Source organism: Neoarius graeffei, chromosome 7 (genome assembly GCF_027579695.1).
Source record: "Neoarius graeffei isolate fNeoGra1 chromosome 7, fNeoGra1.pri, whole genome shotgun sequence".
NCBI classification, from domain to species: domain Eukaryota; kingdom Metazoa; phylum Chordata; class Actinopteri; order Siluriformes; family Ariidae; genus Neoarius; species Neoarius graeffei.
In genome coordinates this window covers 376,584-390,538 of record NC_083575.1, presented here as the reverse complement: position 1 = coordinate 390,538, position 13,955 = coordinate 376,584, and the positions used below count along the sequence as shown (strand labels likewise).

At 42.6% G+C, this 13,955-nt stretch overlaps 1 protein-coding gene across 1 annotated transcript in view; it reads right to left on the bottom strand.

Annotated features, from left to right (window-relative positions):
- Nucleotides 1-2,031: 2,031 nt before the first annotated feature.
- LOC132888987 (zinc finger protein ZFP2-like) overlaps nucleotides 2,032-13,955 on the bottom strand; it is an 84,531-nt gene continuing 72,607 nt past the window's right edge. The window contains exon 6 of the mRNA XM_060925084.1: nucleotides 2,032-5,493. Within this exon, the coding sequence (XP_060781067.1) occupies nucleotides 4,085-5,493 (1,409 nt within the window). The 3' untranslated portion in view covers nucleotides 2,032-4,084. The remainder of the gene's footprint in view (nucleotides 5,494-13,955) is intronic.

The window sequence follows — 13,955 nt, the reverse complement described above, 5'->3', positions numbered from 1 at the left end:
TTTCAAAGAGGTTTGATTGCTTCTGGTGTTATTTGTTTAAAGAATCATATAGGTAAGGGGTGAAAAAAATCCCCACAAGTACACAAGTTGAAGATTTTGATTGAATAAGTGAAATTAGTTCGGTCTCTTTAAGGAGTGTAAAACACAAATCATTGCTCATAGTGTTGGATACCTATCAAATTGTCTAGTTTCAAATTAATAGTTTGATATTTTTGCCTGATATTTTCAAATTTTGCCATTGAAAAAAAACTTCATTAAGCCATCGCTACTACATATTGAAGGTTTGCATGTTTCTGTGGTGGTCTTATTCCTAGTTAATTTTGCAAAAGTATTCCATAAAAATTTAAGATTATTTTTATCTTCTATTATGGTGGAGAGAAACATTGAACAAGCAGCATTAGAAGCTTGTCTCTGGAGTTCCAGTGGCTCTCATTCCATGCTAATTGGAATACTATCAATTTTGTTTGACACCATTTTCTAATTTTACATGTATTTTGTATGTTTTAAGGTGCATGTGTGATTGTTATACCAAGGTGCTAGGTTTTTTTTTCTCCTGAATTATTTTCTTTTAAGTGGAGCTACATTATCTAAAGTAAAGCAGAATGTTGACTCAAAGCATTCAGTTGTCTGATCAAGTTCTGTGAGGGCCAATCATAGTTGATAACTCTGGGAAACTACTGATAAAACTTTATGCAGTAGTTGCTGTGAATGTACTTTTGATGTGATGGTGTGCAGGGTGCATATATTATTGTTAAGACATTTCAAAAAAGATGAGGTAATGTCTGAGGGAGCATCAGACTGTGGAAGTATGACTATATTTTCTATATTTAATACAAATGCAAGTGCTAGATCGAGAGTGTGACCACTAGGAATCATACAAAAACCTGAACAAAAATAGGGTTAGGTCCTATGACATTCTGATTCACCCCTACTGAATCTAGAATGGACACGGATGCTGTTATCAGAGTCTTCCAGGTGATCAAAACAAATAATGTCTCTAACACTTAATTTGTTGTCTAAAGATACAACCAGGTTTGAGAAATTCCGCAAATTCAGAAACAACTTCAGAATTTAAACCACGGGTCTGTAAATAATTAGTTGAATCAACTGCGTAAATTTTTTTTTTTAGCTACATACATTAGGATAAAGAACTTCAAGCATACTGAATTTTTGTTCAGGTTTTTGTACAATTCCTAGATTATTATAAACAACTTTGATGCCTTCTCCTCAACCAGTGAGACGAGGTGGATGCATATAGTTGGACGAGCTTCATTTAAGTGCTCCGTACTCATTTGGTTTGATCGACATTTCCATTAAACATTAAAATCCTGATCAGTAATAATTCCATGAACAATTAGTCTCATGCTGCAGTACTACACTGATAAGTGTTACAGTTAAATCATTATTTGTATGGTGGTAATTAATGACAACTTAAGAGCAAAAGAAAACATTAACAGTCTCATTTTAAACATCACTATAAGGTTACATATTTTAAAACAGCCATAGAACACTGGTCTACAGCCAAAATGCTTCTGAAATAAATATAGTCAAACTTTACCAATTCTGGATCGCTGAGAACGAAAATGAAACTTAAAATTGTTCATTGGCTCGTTTTCAAGATTGGCTCTATGAATAAATCTATGAGTGGCTTTGGATAGTACTTACTTTTTTGGCAAAACAATGAATGATGCAATCTGAAGCCGGTATTGCATCATACATGACATCATGTTATTCTTAGAAGTCACTGATGATGCAATCATAAGTCAACTGACATCACTCTGCTGAACAAACTGGTCTTATATCAGCTCAAAAAAAAAAAATTCATACAGTGCTATGCACTCGAGATCAAGTCTTTGCTTGACGAGATGCTCCGTTTCATGAATACAAGAGACAAGCTGCCAATAAACAAATAAAAACCCACTGCACACACACAGAATAAGGACTAAACCTATTCAGTACTTATACATAATTAGTTTTTGCAATTTTGTTCATAATACATTTTATTTATATAAACTTTTTGCTGATTTTCTAGTGTTACATAAAGAGAACAGGTGAAATATCATGTAAACCGACCATAAACACATGAAGAGACCTAGTTTTACAATTTATATTTAAAACATTACGATCTACACAATGCACATAAGTATAAAATTTAAAATCTTAAATATCTTGGAAGCCACAGCCAGTCAGCTGATTAACTGTCACTTCTAATTCAACACACCAAATTTCATAATAGCCAACTTCATCTCTGAAGCAGGCAACTTCTGAAAAATTGTTGACCAGTGTAACATGAACAATAAAGTTCAAAGTACAGGTCATTTTCAGTCAAAACTGTAATAACCATATCAGTGGCAGCTGGTAGTCTTTCAAACAGGGGAGGCTGGTCGGTTACGATATTTCCAGATTTTAAAAGAAAAAACATCAGTTTTGCCCATACTCTTGCCTCTGATCTGGCTGATTGTTGGCAGCGTCACAAACTGTGAAATAACAGGTTCTTTTGGCCCATTAGCCTACTGTCCAATATACATGATGGTGGTGTTGGGGGGGAGGGGTATATTTTAACATTTTATATTTTAAAATTGTGGCATGTCGTTTAAAAATTGATCATTATTAAAAGCAGCTCTTTGTCAGGAACCTCAGCAGTAGAGCTGGGTGCCACACATTTCATTCAATGACACTTTCCCTATATTTTACTTATTTTGACTGAGAAATGTTTTATTGACAATTTTGATAACCCTTTTGATAACCCCAAATTGTAGCTGTGTTTAATTCATATCCAGAAAAATATATATTCCAATATAATATACTCAGCATAAACATTTTAAATAGATTCTATATTTTTGGTCCATCCATGACATATTACTAAAGTAGCCTATTTACTGTTGTTGATGTGGGTCACTTGCTGTTAGCCAATTCACTTTCTCGTACCAGGAGAGCTGAAAGGAACGAGTATTATTCCCTACCTTTTTCACCAAGTCAATTTGAGGCGCTGGTCTACCCTGCTCTTTAATTTTTTCCTCGAAAGGAAGACTGGCAAATGGCTTCACCAAAATTAAATCAGCAATGCTTGGCATCCGTGCGCAGCTTTCTTGCTAGCTGACTAGCCCCCTCAAGTTCAAGTTCAGTCACTCAAACGACATTTCTGGAACTAAGATAGCAAACTTGACAATACTATATTTACACTTTATTTACAATGAAAATATATACAAACTAAAAAAGCTGGTAGAAACCGTATATAATGAATGAAATCGAAATGTAAGCTGATCTCTTACAATACACCACAGCACTTGCGAATCCGCATGGGACTGAAGTGAAATTCACCGCTGCCTGTCTATATTTGAAACGAGCTGTCAATCAAAGAAAATATCCGGCCGCTTTCACCAATCACCAGTCTCCTCGCGGAAACTGCCATGTCCCTCCCATGTGAGGCTGGGAGTCCGTAGGCGGGCATTTTCACAGTATTTGTCCAATAACCGTCTTGCATTTTGAGATTGAAAAGCGCATAGCTCCCAAATGCCATTGAAGTCCACTGAGGCTGGGAGTCCGTGAGACTCCGTGGGCGGGCGTTTTCGCAGTATTTGTCCAATAATCGTCTTGCATTTTAAGATTGAAAAGCGCATAGCTCCCAAATGCCATTGAAGTCCACTGAGGCTGCGCTGCATCGCACTGTCACAAGGGGGAAAAACTCACGCACACATTAAAGTTATAAGGGAATGATTTCGCACTGTAGTGGGTTGAGCACACTTCTATGATTCTGGATCTGAAATAGCAAATGTTATAAGGTCGGCTATAACATAAGCCTAGCGCAATTCATCCTACACGATGTTCGTCATTTTTAGAAGAGGCTGAGCCTCCCTCGTTGTCTTAGAGCAATCACCCGTGAACCATATTTAATTGACAACTTTAAATCATGCAATGTCTCTGAGTTAGTGCACTTGAAGGTCTTAAATGTAACTAAACAAGCAAACATCTTTCCACACTGTGAGCAGTGATACGGCTTCTCTCCTGTGTGAATGCGCTGGTGTTGTTGGAGATCACACTGACGAGTAAAACTCTTCCCACACTGTGAGCAGTGATACGGCTTCTATCCTGTGTGAATGCGCTGGTGTGTTTGGAGATTACTCTGACGAGTAAAACTCTTCCCACACTGTGAGCAGTGATGCGGCTTCTCTCCTGTGTGAATGCGCTGGTGTCGTTGGAGATCACTCTGATGAGTAAAACTCTTCCCACACTGTGAGCAGTGATACGGCTTCTCTCCTGTGTGAATGCGCTGATGTGTTTGGAGACCACTCTGACGAGTAAAACTCTTCCCACACTGTGAGCAGTGATGCGGCTTCTCTCCTGTGTGAATGCGCTGGTGTCGTTGGAGATCACTCTGCCAAGTAAAACTCTTCCCACACTGTGAGCAGTGATGCAGCTTCTCTCCTGTGTGAATGCGCTGGTGTCGTTGGAGATCACTCTGCCAAGTAAAACTCTTCCCACACTGTGAGCAGTGATACGGCTTCTCTCCTGTGTGAATGCGCTGGTGTGTTTGGAGAGCACTCTGACGAGTAAAACTCTTCCCACACTGTGAGCAGTGATGCGGCTTCTCTCCTGTGTGAATGCGCTGGTGTTGTTGGAGATCACTCTGCTGAGTAAAACTCTTCCCACACTGTGAGCAGTGATGCGGCTTCTCTCCTGTGTGAATGCGCTGGTGTCGTTGGAGATCACTCTGCCAAGTAAAACTCTTCCCACACTGTGAGCAGTGATACGGCTTCTCTCCTGTGTGAATGCGCTGGTGTGTTTGGAGAGCACTCTGACGAGTAAAACTCTTCCCACACTGTGAGCAGTGATGCGGCTTCTCTCCTGTATGAATGCGCTGGTGTTGTTGGAGATCACTCTGCTGAGTAAAACTCTTCCCACACTGTGAGCAGTGATACGGCTTCTCTCCTGTGTGAATGCGCTGGTGTCGTTGGAGATCACTCTGCTGAGTAAAACTCTTCCCACACTGTGAGCAGTGATGCGGCCTCTCTCCTGTGTGAATGCGCTGGTGTCGTTGGAGATAACTCTGCCAAGTAAAACTCTTCCCACACTGTGAGCAGTGATACGGCCTCTCTCCTGTGTGAATGCGCTGGTGTGTTTGGAGAGCACTCTGACGAGTAAAACTCTTCCCACACTGTGAGCAGTGATATGGCTTTTCCCCTGTGAGAATGCGCTGGTGTGTCTTGAGTGCATTCTGATAACTAAAACTCTTTCCATAATCTGAGCTGTGGTGAATTTCCTTCTGTATATCATTATGGGAAGTATCAGAATGGATAATATCAGTTGATGTTGGTTGACGACTGGAGCATTTGGAGGGGATCTGAAGCTTATATTTAATCTCTCCTGATTCTCGCAGTCTCACGTACTCTTCATAGTGGCATCTCTGGATATGCTTGTCGAGGTAAATTGGAGATGCATCGGAACGAGGGCATGTGGAGCAGGAAAAGACTTGCAGCAGAGTGTTCTTTACTTCTGGAGAAATGAAAGGACAAAAATAACAAATTGAACATGAAATGCAACAAGATTATAAAATATAACAACACTAACCCAATGTAAGGAGTGCTTTTACTGAAACTTAATCAAGATTCTACATGAAATAAGACTGAGACAAAAACAAAAGGTTGCAGACTAAGATATAGCAGCCTCTTGCTTGGAATACTGGGAGATTCAATAAGGTCCTGGAACAGCAGCTATGCACAGCATTGGCCATAGCCCCGTGGGTCTGAGTGACCAAAGGGGAGTTGTTGGTTCTTGTTGGACATCATGTCAAGTCTAGGTAATGGCAAGCCTAGCCTTATTTACATCTCATCCAGGATTGAGAAGGAAACTCAGCCCTCACATTCAAGGTTCTGAAAGATCCAAAAATGGGCCTTATTTATCAAACTGGATATGGGTAGATTTATTTGCAAATAGTTTCTAGTAGCATTTACACATGCAAATATGTATTTTCTATCTGGATTTTTTATATGGATTAAGTTGTCAAGTTTAAAAACACTTATTAATTTCAATTACAAATGATGAAAGCAAGCCAACATCCATAAATTAAGACATAACAATAGTCATTTAATGTAAATGTAGGCGTATAAAAAAAAAAGGGACACACTGCATCGGTTCAGATGGCATTCAAGTAGGTCTGCAGCAGTAGGAATTTCCTTACTGCAGTATTTGAAGAATGCCACGGTGTGATTTGTAGTAACAAAGCAACCAGACCTCCATGTGTTTAATTGTTCGTTAATTCAGACACTATTTGTTCCTTAACATGTTGAAGTTCTTCAGCTGCAAGAGTTTAAAGTGCATATCCTGGACCAATTTATTTATTTATTTTTATATGTAACCCACTCGAATCCTTCTGTTAACCTCATTTCTCATTTTATTTCCTATGTGTCTTTTGTTATTTACTTGAAATTCCATTTCCGTCCACTAGGGGCAGTAGTAACACTGTAAGGAAGGGAGCGTGATCATAGACGTGAGGAAATGACTGCATCAACTAAAGAACCGCGGTGAAGCAAAGATTAAAAAGAGTTAAATTCATATTTTATTTTCATGATAAAGTTAAAAACTACTTTTGTTTTGAGTAATCCTTCGTTTGGGAAGCAAGATTTGTGCAAGACCCGGACAGCATTGTTATCGTGTCTATGCTTTCCTTTATTCCGGTGAGTTTTTTCATTTTTTTTCCTCGCCAGGCGAGTGATTAGCTAACATGGTTTTGATTCATGGTCTTGGTTAGAAACGCGAACTGAGCATGTAAAACTTCTCTTATGAAGATGCATTTGGTTCATGTAGTTGTATGATTTCGTTGTGTAAGCTTATTTTGAGCAACTTTGATGTATTTTGACTGTAAGATAAAAACCAACTGGAGTTACACTAAACTAATGGACTGCCATGCTCGTGAACACCGTTTCACTTCCATGTTGTTGAGCTACTAAGCTAGCGACTGAATTTCATTTTGTGCAGTTTATGGACTGAATGGACTATTACGTTTGAAATACTGCACTTTGAGTTAAAATATCAAATAATAAGTTTCAGATCTGACAAGAGCGATTAAGAAGAGTTATTTACAGTACTGTTATCCTGAGATGCAGGTTGGTTTTTTTGAGAGATTGATTTCATCATCGAACTTCCCTGGATGCACGCACGGCCAGTAGAGAGAAGAGGAGCGTCTTGCCACTCGCCTACTCCTGTGTCTCCATCCAAAGGCTCCAGATAAGGAGATTCGTTGCACACACCCGCACTCGGGACACATAAAAACACACTACCCGGGTAGATGGACATTGGGTTTATTCATTTTATTTTATTTTGATTCAGAGCTCTGAGGTTTTTTTTTTTCTATTTCTTCTACTTTCCTCTTTGAGGATTTAAAGGACAATTTGAAGGACAATTTAAAGGGACTAAGCTTATATAAAGAAAAGCAAAGACAAAGAAATTTCATTGTGTTCTTTATTAAAATAAATGCCGGCTGTGTTTTTTCAACTTTACTTACCTGTCATAATTGTGTTATCCTCCTCCTTGAAAAGAACCTTAGACCAAGGGTGCTCAGTTAACATCTCTGATAACTTCTAAAGAGCCACCCTTACCTTACATAATTTGGCGAGCCACCAGCCAGGAGGAGTACAAGTTTATTTTTGACTATTTTGATTGCCGGTTTGACTGACAAGGTACACTGTACTATTTTTTTTTCATTTTCAATATTTTGAAGTTAAACTGTGAATTGCATTTACACGTTTTGGGTAACTATGGATACTGAGAATGTACATGGTGTTAACTTAAGAAATGCTGTGTATGTTGAGGGTATTACTTCGCATAACACTGACGAGCAGATTACTGAATTTTGTTCCAATTATGGAACGGTGAACAAGGTGCTAAGAGTTAGACAAACAGGGCAAGAGAATGGCATTAAAGCCCTTGTGGAGTTTGAATCAGAGGAATCAGTCACTAACCTACTATCTGACGCAGCTGAGTACTTTTCCAGTCCTAGAAATCCTGAGATATTGTGGCATGCAGATAAGGCTTATAAAGTGACTCCCACTCCTCAGAAACCCCCCAAGAAGGCTGAGCCCATAGAGTTAAGCAACCACACAAGCTTGGATAGTGAAACTGACTCGGATGGTAGTCGTACCCCCTTGATTCATAAACGACACAGCAGTTCATGCCCACCTCAGCTTAATTCCCTTGACCACACCCCTAAAAGTAAGTACACTGCAGGGCATTCATCCCAAGCTCCCCAACGAGTACTCAGTGATGATATTGTCAACCCACCAGATGTGCAGAAGATCATTGTTGAGCATGTCATTAAAAATGACAAAGTTGATACTTCAAGCCAAGGATTCAAATGCCTTCGTCCCTTCTCAGGCAAACTTCCCAAGCCTGCCAACGAAGCAGATTTTCAAACTTGGTCTCTCCATGTGGAACTCATGATTCAGGACAGAACCCCCCATGACATACAGCGACGTAAAATCCTAGAAAGCCTTCTTCCCCCAGCCTCTGATTTAGTGAGACAGCTAGGCCCAGATTCAGCCCCCTCTGACTATGTGAAGCTTCTTGAGTCAGCTTATGGACTAGTGGAGGATGGGGAAGAGATTTTCGCAAAATTCCTCAGCACTCATCAGAACGCAGGAGAGAGAGCTTCAGAGTACCTGCAGCGACTGCAGGTGCTGATCACTACAGCCATAAAGAGGGGTGGTATTGCCAAAGCAGACGCCAACAACCAACTGCTGCGACAGTTCAGACGTGGATGTTGGGACCAGTCTCTCATTCTGTCCTTACAGTTAGGCCTGAAAACAGAGACACCCCCAGATTTTTCTGAATTCCTGCTTCAAGTGAGAACGGAGGAAGACAGCAGAGCGGCCAAGCAAGATCGTATGCACCGCCATCTAGGCAGCACAAAACCCAGATCGATGAACATGCAGCTTGTGGAGGAAGCATCTTTCTCCCATGATCCGAACCCCAATGTTCTTCTGACATACATTAACGAAACCGAGGCTTTACGCAAGCAGGTTGCCGAACTAAAAATGCAGCTCACAAACAAGAGAGAACAAAGAAAGCCAAAGCATGCTAAGAAAACTCCCCAGACTACAGTTACTGTAACCGCCGCAGCTAGTGCTGTAGCCACAGTTCAGTCCCCGCAGACAATGTCAAAGCCCATACCGAAAGCTTGGTTCTGCTTCAAGTGTGGCAATGACGGTCACTTGGCAAGACAATGTGAAAATCCCCCCAACAAACCACTGGTGGATCAGAAATACAGAGAACTAAAGACAAAACAAGATCAATGGCAAACTCAGTATGGACATTTAAACTGGACAGGGTTGCAGTAGAGGGACTCACTGCACCCCAACACAAACCAAAACGTCCCCCAGAACACCGAACAAGAGAAACTGCATTATGTGAAAGCCGTTCCCCAAGTCAGCCACTGGGTGGTGCTCTTCCAGCAGGCTTAATAGGGCCAAAGTGTACCTCTGCTGTTGTCATCGAAGGAGTTCAGTGCGATAGCCTCCTAGATTCAGGTTCTCAAGTCACCACAATTTCTCAATCCTTTCATGAGACACACCTCTCGCACCTGCCCATTTACCCCATTCAAGATTTGTTAGACATAGAAGGTGCTGGTGGTCAGGAAGTGCCCTACTCTGGTTACATCCAAGTTAGCATCGATTTCCCAGAGAACATCATGGGGAAACTTGTGAAGATCCACACCCTTGCACTTGTGGTGCCTGACCACAGAACCAACATGCATGTCCCCTTGTTAATTGGCACAAACACTCTGGATCCCCTTTACGAAAACTGTGCACCCACCCAGAATGAGAAACGCAGAAGCGACAGTGGCAACTGTTCCCCACTTGTAAAGTCTTTGTACAACCGATTCAGGATAAATCAACAGAATGGACGAGTAGGGACTGTGAAGTTACAGAGCAAAAAGTGTGTCATCATTCCTGCAGGAAGAAGGTTGGCTTTGAATGGATACGCCAGACATGTCCCTGTGTCAACTAACGCCATCCTCCTAGTTGAGCCCCCTCAGTCTAGCCTACCTGCCGGCCTCCTGTTCTGTAGCTATGTCATGACAAGTCCCTCAGTCCCCTCTTTTAAATTGCCTGTCTTAGTTAAGAACGAGATCGCACATGACATCAGAATTTCCAGAGGCCATGACATAGGAAAGCTTTCATTCCCCATGGCTGTGTCATGCTTACCTGCACATAGCCACAAAGTCACCCAGAGCGAATCACCACGTCTCAGCTCATCCTCCCCAACTTGCAACACCATGCATGTGTACGGTGGTGGCAAACTTACTTTTGACTTCGGTGACTCTCCTCTGTCTGCAGAATGGAAGTACAGAATCACAAAGAAACTCAATTCATTGTCAAATGTCTTTGCATTCAATTACCTTGATTTTGGTCATACAACTGAAATCAAACACAAGATACGCTTGTCAGATCCAACTCCGTTTAAACAGAGGCCCAGGCCAATCCATCCTTCCGACTATGAGGCTGTTCGGAGACACCTGAAGGAACTTCAAGATGTTGGTGTAATACGTGAGTCCGAGAGCCCCTTTGCATCTCCAATCGTTGTGGTAAAGAAAAAGAACGGTGACATCCGATTGTGCGTAGATTACAGGAAATTAAACAGACAGACCATCAAAGACACATACGCTTTACCCAACATCGAAGAAGCCTTCTCAGTCCTCACCGGGTCAAAGTGGTTCTCAATCATGGACCTCAAGTCCGGCTACTATCAAGTTGACATGGATGAGGACGCTAAGTGTAAGACAGCGTTTGTGACACCAATGGGGTTCTGAGAGTTTAACCGCATGCCCCAAGGGGTCACCAATGCCCCCAGTACATTTCAGAGAGTAATGGAGAAGTGTATGGGTGGAATGAACCTGAGAGAGGTCTTAGTCTTTCTCAACGACGTCATCGTGTTCTCTGAAACACTTGAGGAGCATGAAGACCGTCTACTGAGAGCTCTTCGGAGGTTGAGAGAATTTGGCCTAAAACTCTCACCTGAGAAATGTCAGTTCTTTAGAACATCTGTGAAGTACCTTGGACATGTGTCCGCGAATGGAGTGGAAACTGACCCCCAAAAGATTGCTGCTCTGACCACGCGGCCCCGGCCTAACAACATCAAAGAGCTGAAATCATTCCTTGGATTTGCCAGGTATTACCAGAGATTCATAAAGGACTACTCCAAAATTGCAAGGCCTCTGAATGACTTGACTGCTGGGTACCTGCCGCCAAAGAGGAAGCTGGTCTCCCCACACAGCAGCTCTCATTGCCCCTCGAGTGCCGACTACAAAAAAGCCCTTTAATGAAAAATGGACACCAGTCTGTGAGGATACATTTAAAGCTCTCATTCAGAAACTCACCTCAGCTCCAATTCTTGCTTTTGCGTACATGAAAAAGCCCTACGTCGTACACACAGATGCAAGCACTCATGGACTTGGTGCCGCATTATACCAAGAGCAAGAAGGCAAATTGAGAGTGATAGCCTATGCAAGCAGAGGACTGAACCGTTATGAATGAAGATACCCTGCACACAAACTTGAATTTCTCTCTTTAAAGTGGGCCGTCACAGAAAAATTCTTTGACTATCTTTATGGAGCGAAGTTCACTGTTGTGACAGACAACAACCCATTGATGTATGTTTTGACATCTGCCAAGCTCGACGCTGCAGGCCATCGCTGGCTAGCAGCCCTCTCAAGTTTTGACTTTAACATCCAGTACAGAGCTGGGAAGAAAAACCAGGATGCAGATGGCTTGTCAAGGTGACCCCATCCTCATGACCACTGCCAACCTGATCCCACTTCCGACGATGAGGAGAATCGCATCCAGCGCTTCCTTGCGCAGTTCCTGCAAGATGACAAGGGAACTGATTTGCCATCTGAGGCTGTGAAGGCAGTGTGTCAGAGGCACCAACACTCTTCAGCGCCAGACAATGGCTCAGACTCCGTACATCCACCTGTGCCCATCGAGTGTTTGGCAATGGAGGCTTCTGCTATCCCTGAAGAGTTCTGTCAGACTGATGTGCTCGGATCCTGTACGTTGCCACGGATGTCTCTTGAAGATTGGGCCCGTGAGCAAAGACAAGATTCAGCCATCAGTAGAGTCATCGACATCGTGAAGACGGGGAAATGACTCTCCTACAGAGCGAAGTGCCGTGAAGACAAAGAAGTCCAGTTGATGCTGAGGGCAATGGACCAGTTCGTCTTTGAGTGATGTCCTGTACAGAAGACGGGTGAGCCAGGGTGAACATTCTTATCAACTTGTCCTCCCTGTCAAGTACAGAAAAGCTGCTCTGGAAAACCTACATGATGCTGTTGGACACATGGGCATCGATAGAACACTGGACTTAGTCCGTGCCCGATTCTATTGGTCCCGTATGTCCGTTGATGTGAGTGAGAAGATCAGGACATGTGAGCAATGCATGAGAAGGAAGGCGCAAGCTGAGAGAAGTGCTCCCCTAGTGAACATTAAGACCAGTCGTCCCTTAGAACTGGTCTGTATGGACTACCTGTCGTTAGAGCCAGATGGAAGAGGCACTAAGAACATTTTAGTGATAACAGACCATTTCACTAAATACGCAGTGGCAGTTCCTACAGCTGACCAAAAGGCTAAGACTGTGGCTAAAGTGCTCTGGAGCAACTTTTTAATTCATTATGGATTTCCTGAACGGTTGCATAGCGACCAAGGACGTGACTTTGAATCAGCTCTGATCAAAGACCTCTGTGCACTGCTCGGCATCAAAAAGACGAGGACAACCCCTTACCATCCCCGGGGGAATCCCGTTGAGCGTTTTAACAGGACGCTGTTAGAGATGCTTGGAACGCTGGAAGAAGGAGATAAGGTGAGGTGGAAGGACTTTGTGCAACCTCTTGTACATGCATATAACTGCACTAAAAACAACACCACCGGCGACTCTCCTTACCAGTTGATGTTTGGTCGCCAACCAAGGCTTCCACTTGACATAGCATTCGGATATCCCATGCAGACTACGTTGAAAGGTTGACAGAAAGTCTAACAGAAAGTTACAGACTGGCAACTGAACACAGTCTGAAGAATGCTTTACAAAACAAATGCAGATTCGACAGTAAGGTGAGAGAGTCAACACTGTTAGCCGGAGACAGAGTCCTTGTGCGCAATGTTGGCATCAGAGGGAAGCATAAAATTGCCGATAGGTGGAGTGAAACCATTTACGTGGTCGTCAAGCAAATTCAAGACTTCCCTGTCTATGTCGTAGTCCCTGAGTACACAAATGGACCTGAAAGAGTTTTACACTGAGACTTACTTTTGCCGTGTGGGTTCCTCCCATCCACTGTGAATGACAAACAACCTAAAAAGAAAAAGTCCCAACAGAAACCTGATAACTTACCTGATAACTTACCTGCTCCTGAACCCGATCAACCTGGGGATGAAGAAGAGTAATCTGACGAGGAAGAAGGAGTATTATTCCCTCTATAATCAGCTCTTGGAAGAGTCAAGAAATGTTCAAGTTGAACAGGAAAGCCACATTTCACAAGTTGAAAAACCTGATACTGAAGAATCAACCAAAAGTGATACTCAGGTCAGAGTTGAACCAAGTCCTGAGAAACAAGAAGGTAGCGCGAGTTCTGAAAAGTCTGTGCTTGACCCTGAAGCTCCAGTATTTGAGCCTGTGAATAATGAAGCAAGTCAGTCTCAGAACCTGTCTGAATCTGAGTCCGTAACAGCTGAAAGTGTTCCTGAAGTTCCTGCAACCGATCCCAGTGAGTGTCATAGCCCTGGAAGTGGAAAAGAAGATGCATCAGCACTGAGGACCAGTGGGGATGTACTGGAACGGATGGAGGTAGAAGACACTGAAGTTGCTCCTGGCAGTGAGGTGCCATTGAGAAGATCTGCTCGAGAGAGAGCAGTCCCCCAAAGGCTTACGTACTCCACTCTAGGGAACCCCTTAGTGACTGTACTGCACTCCAT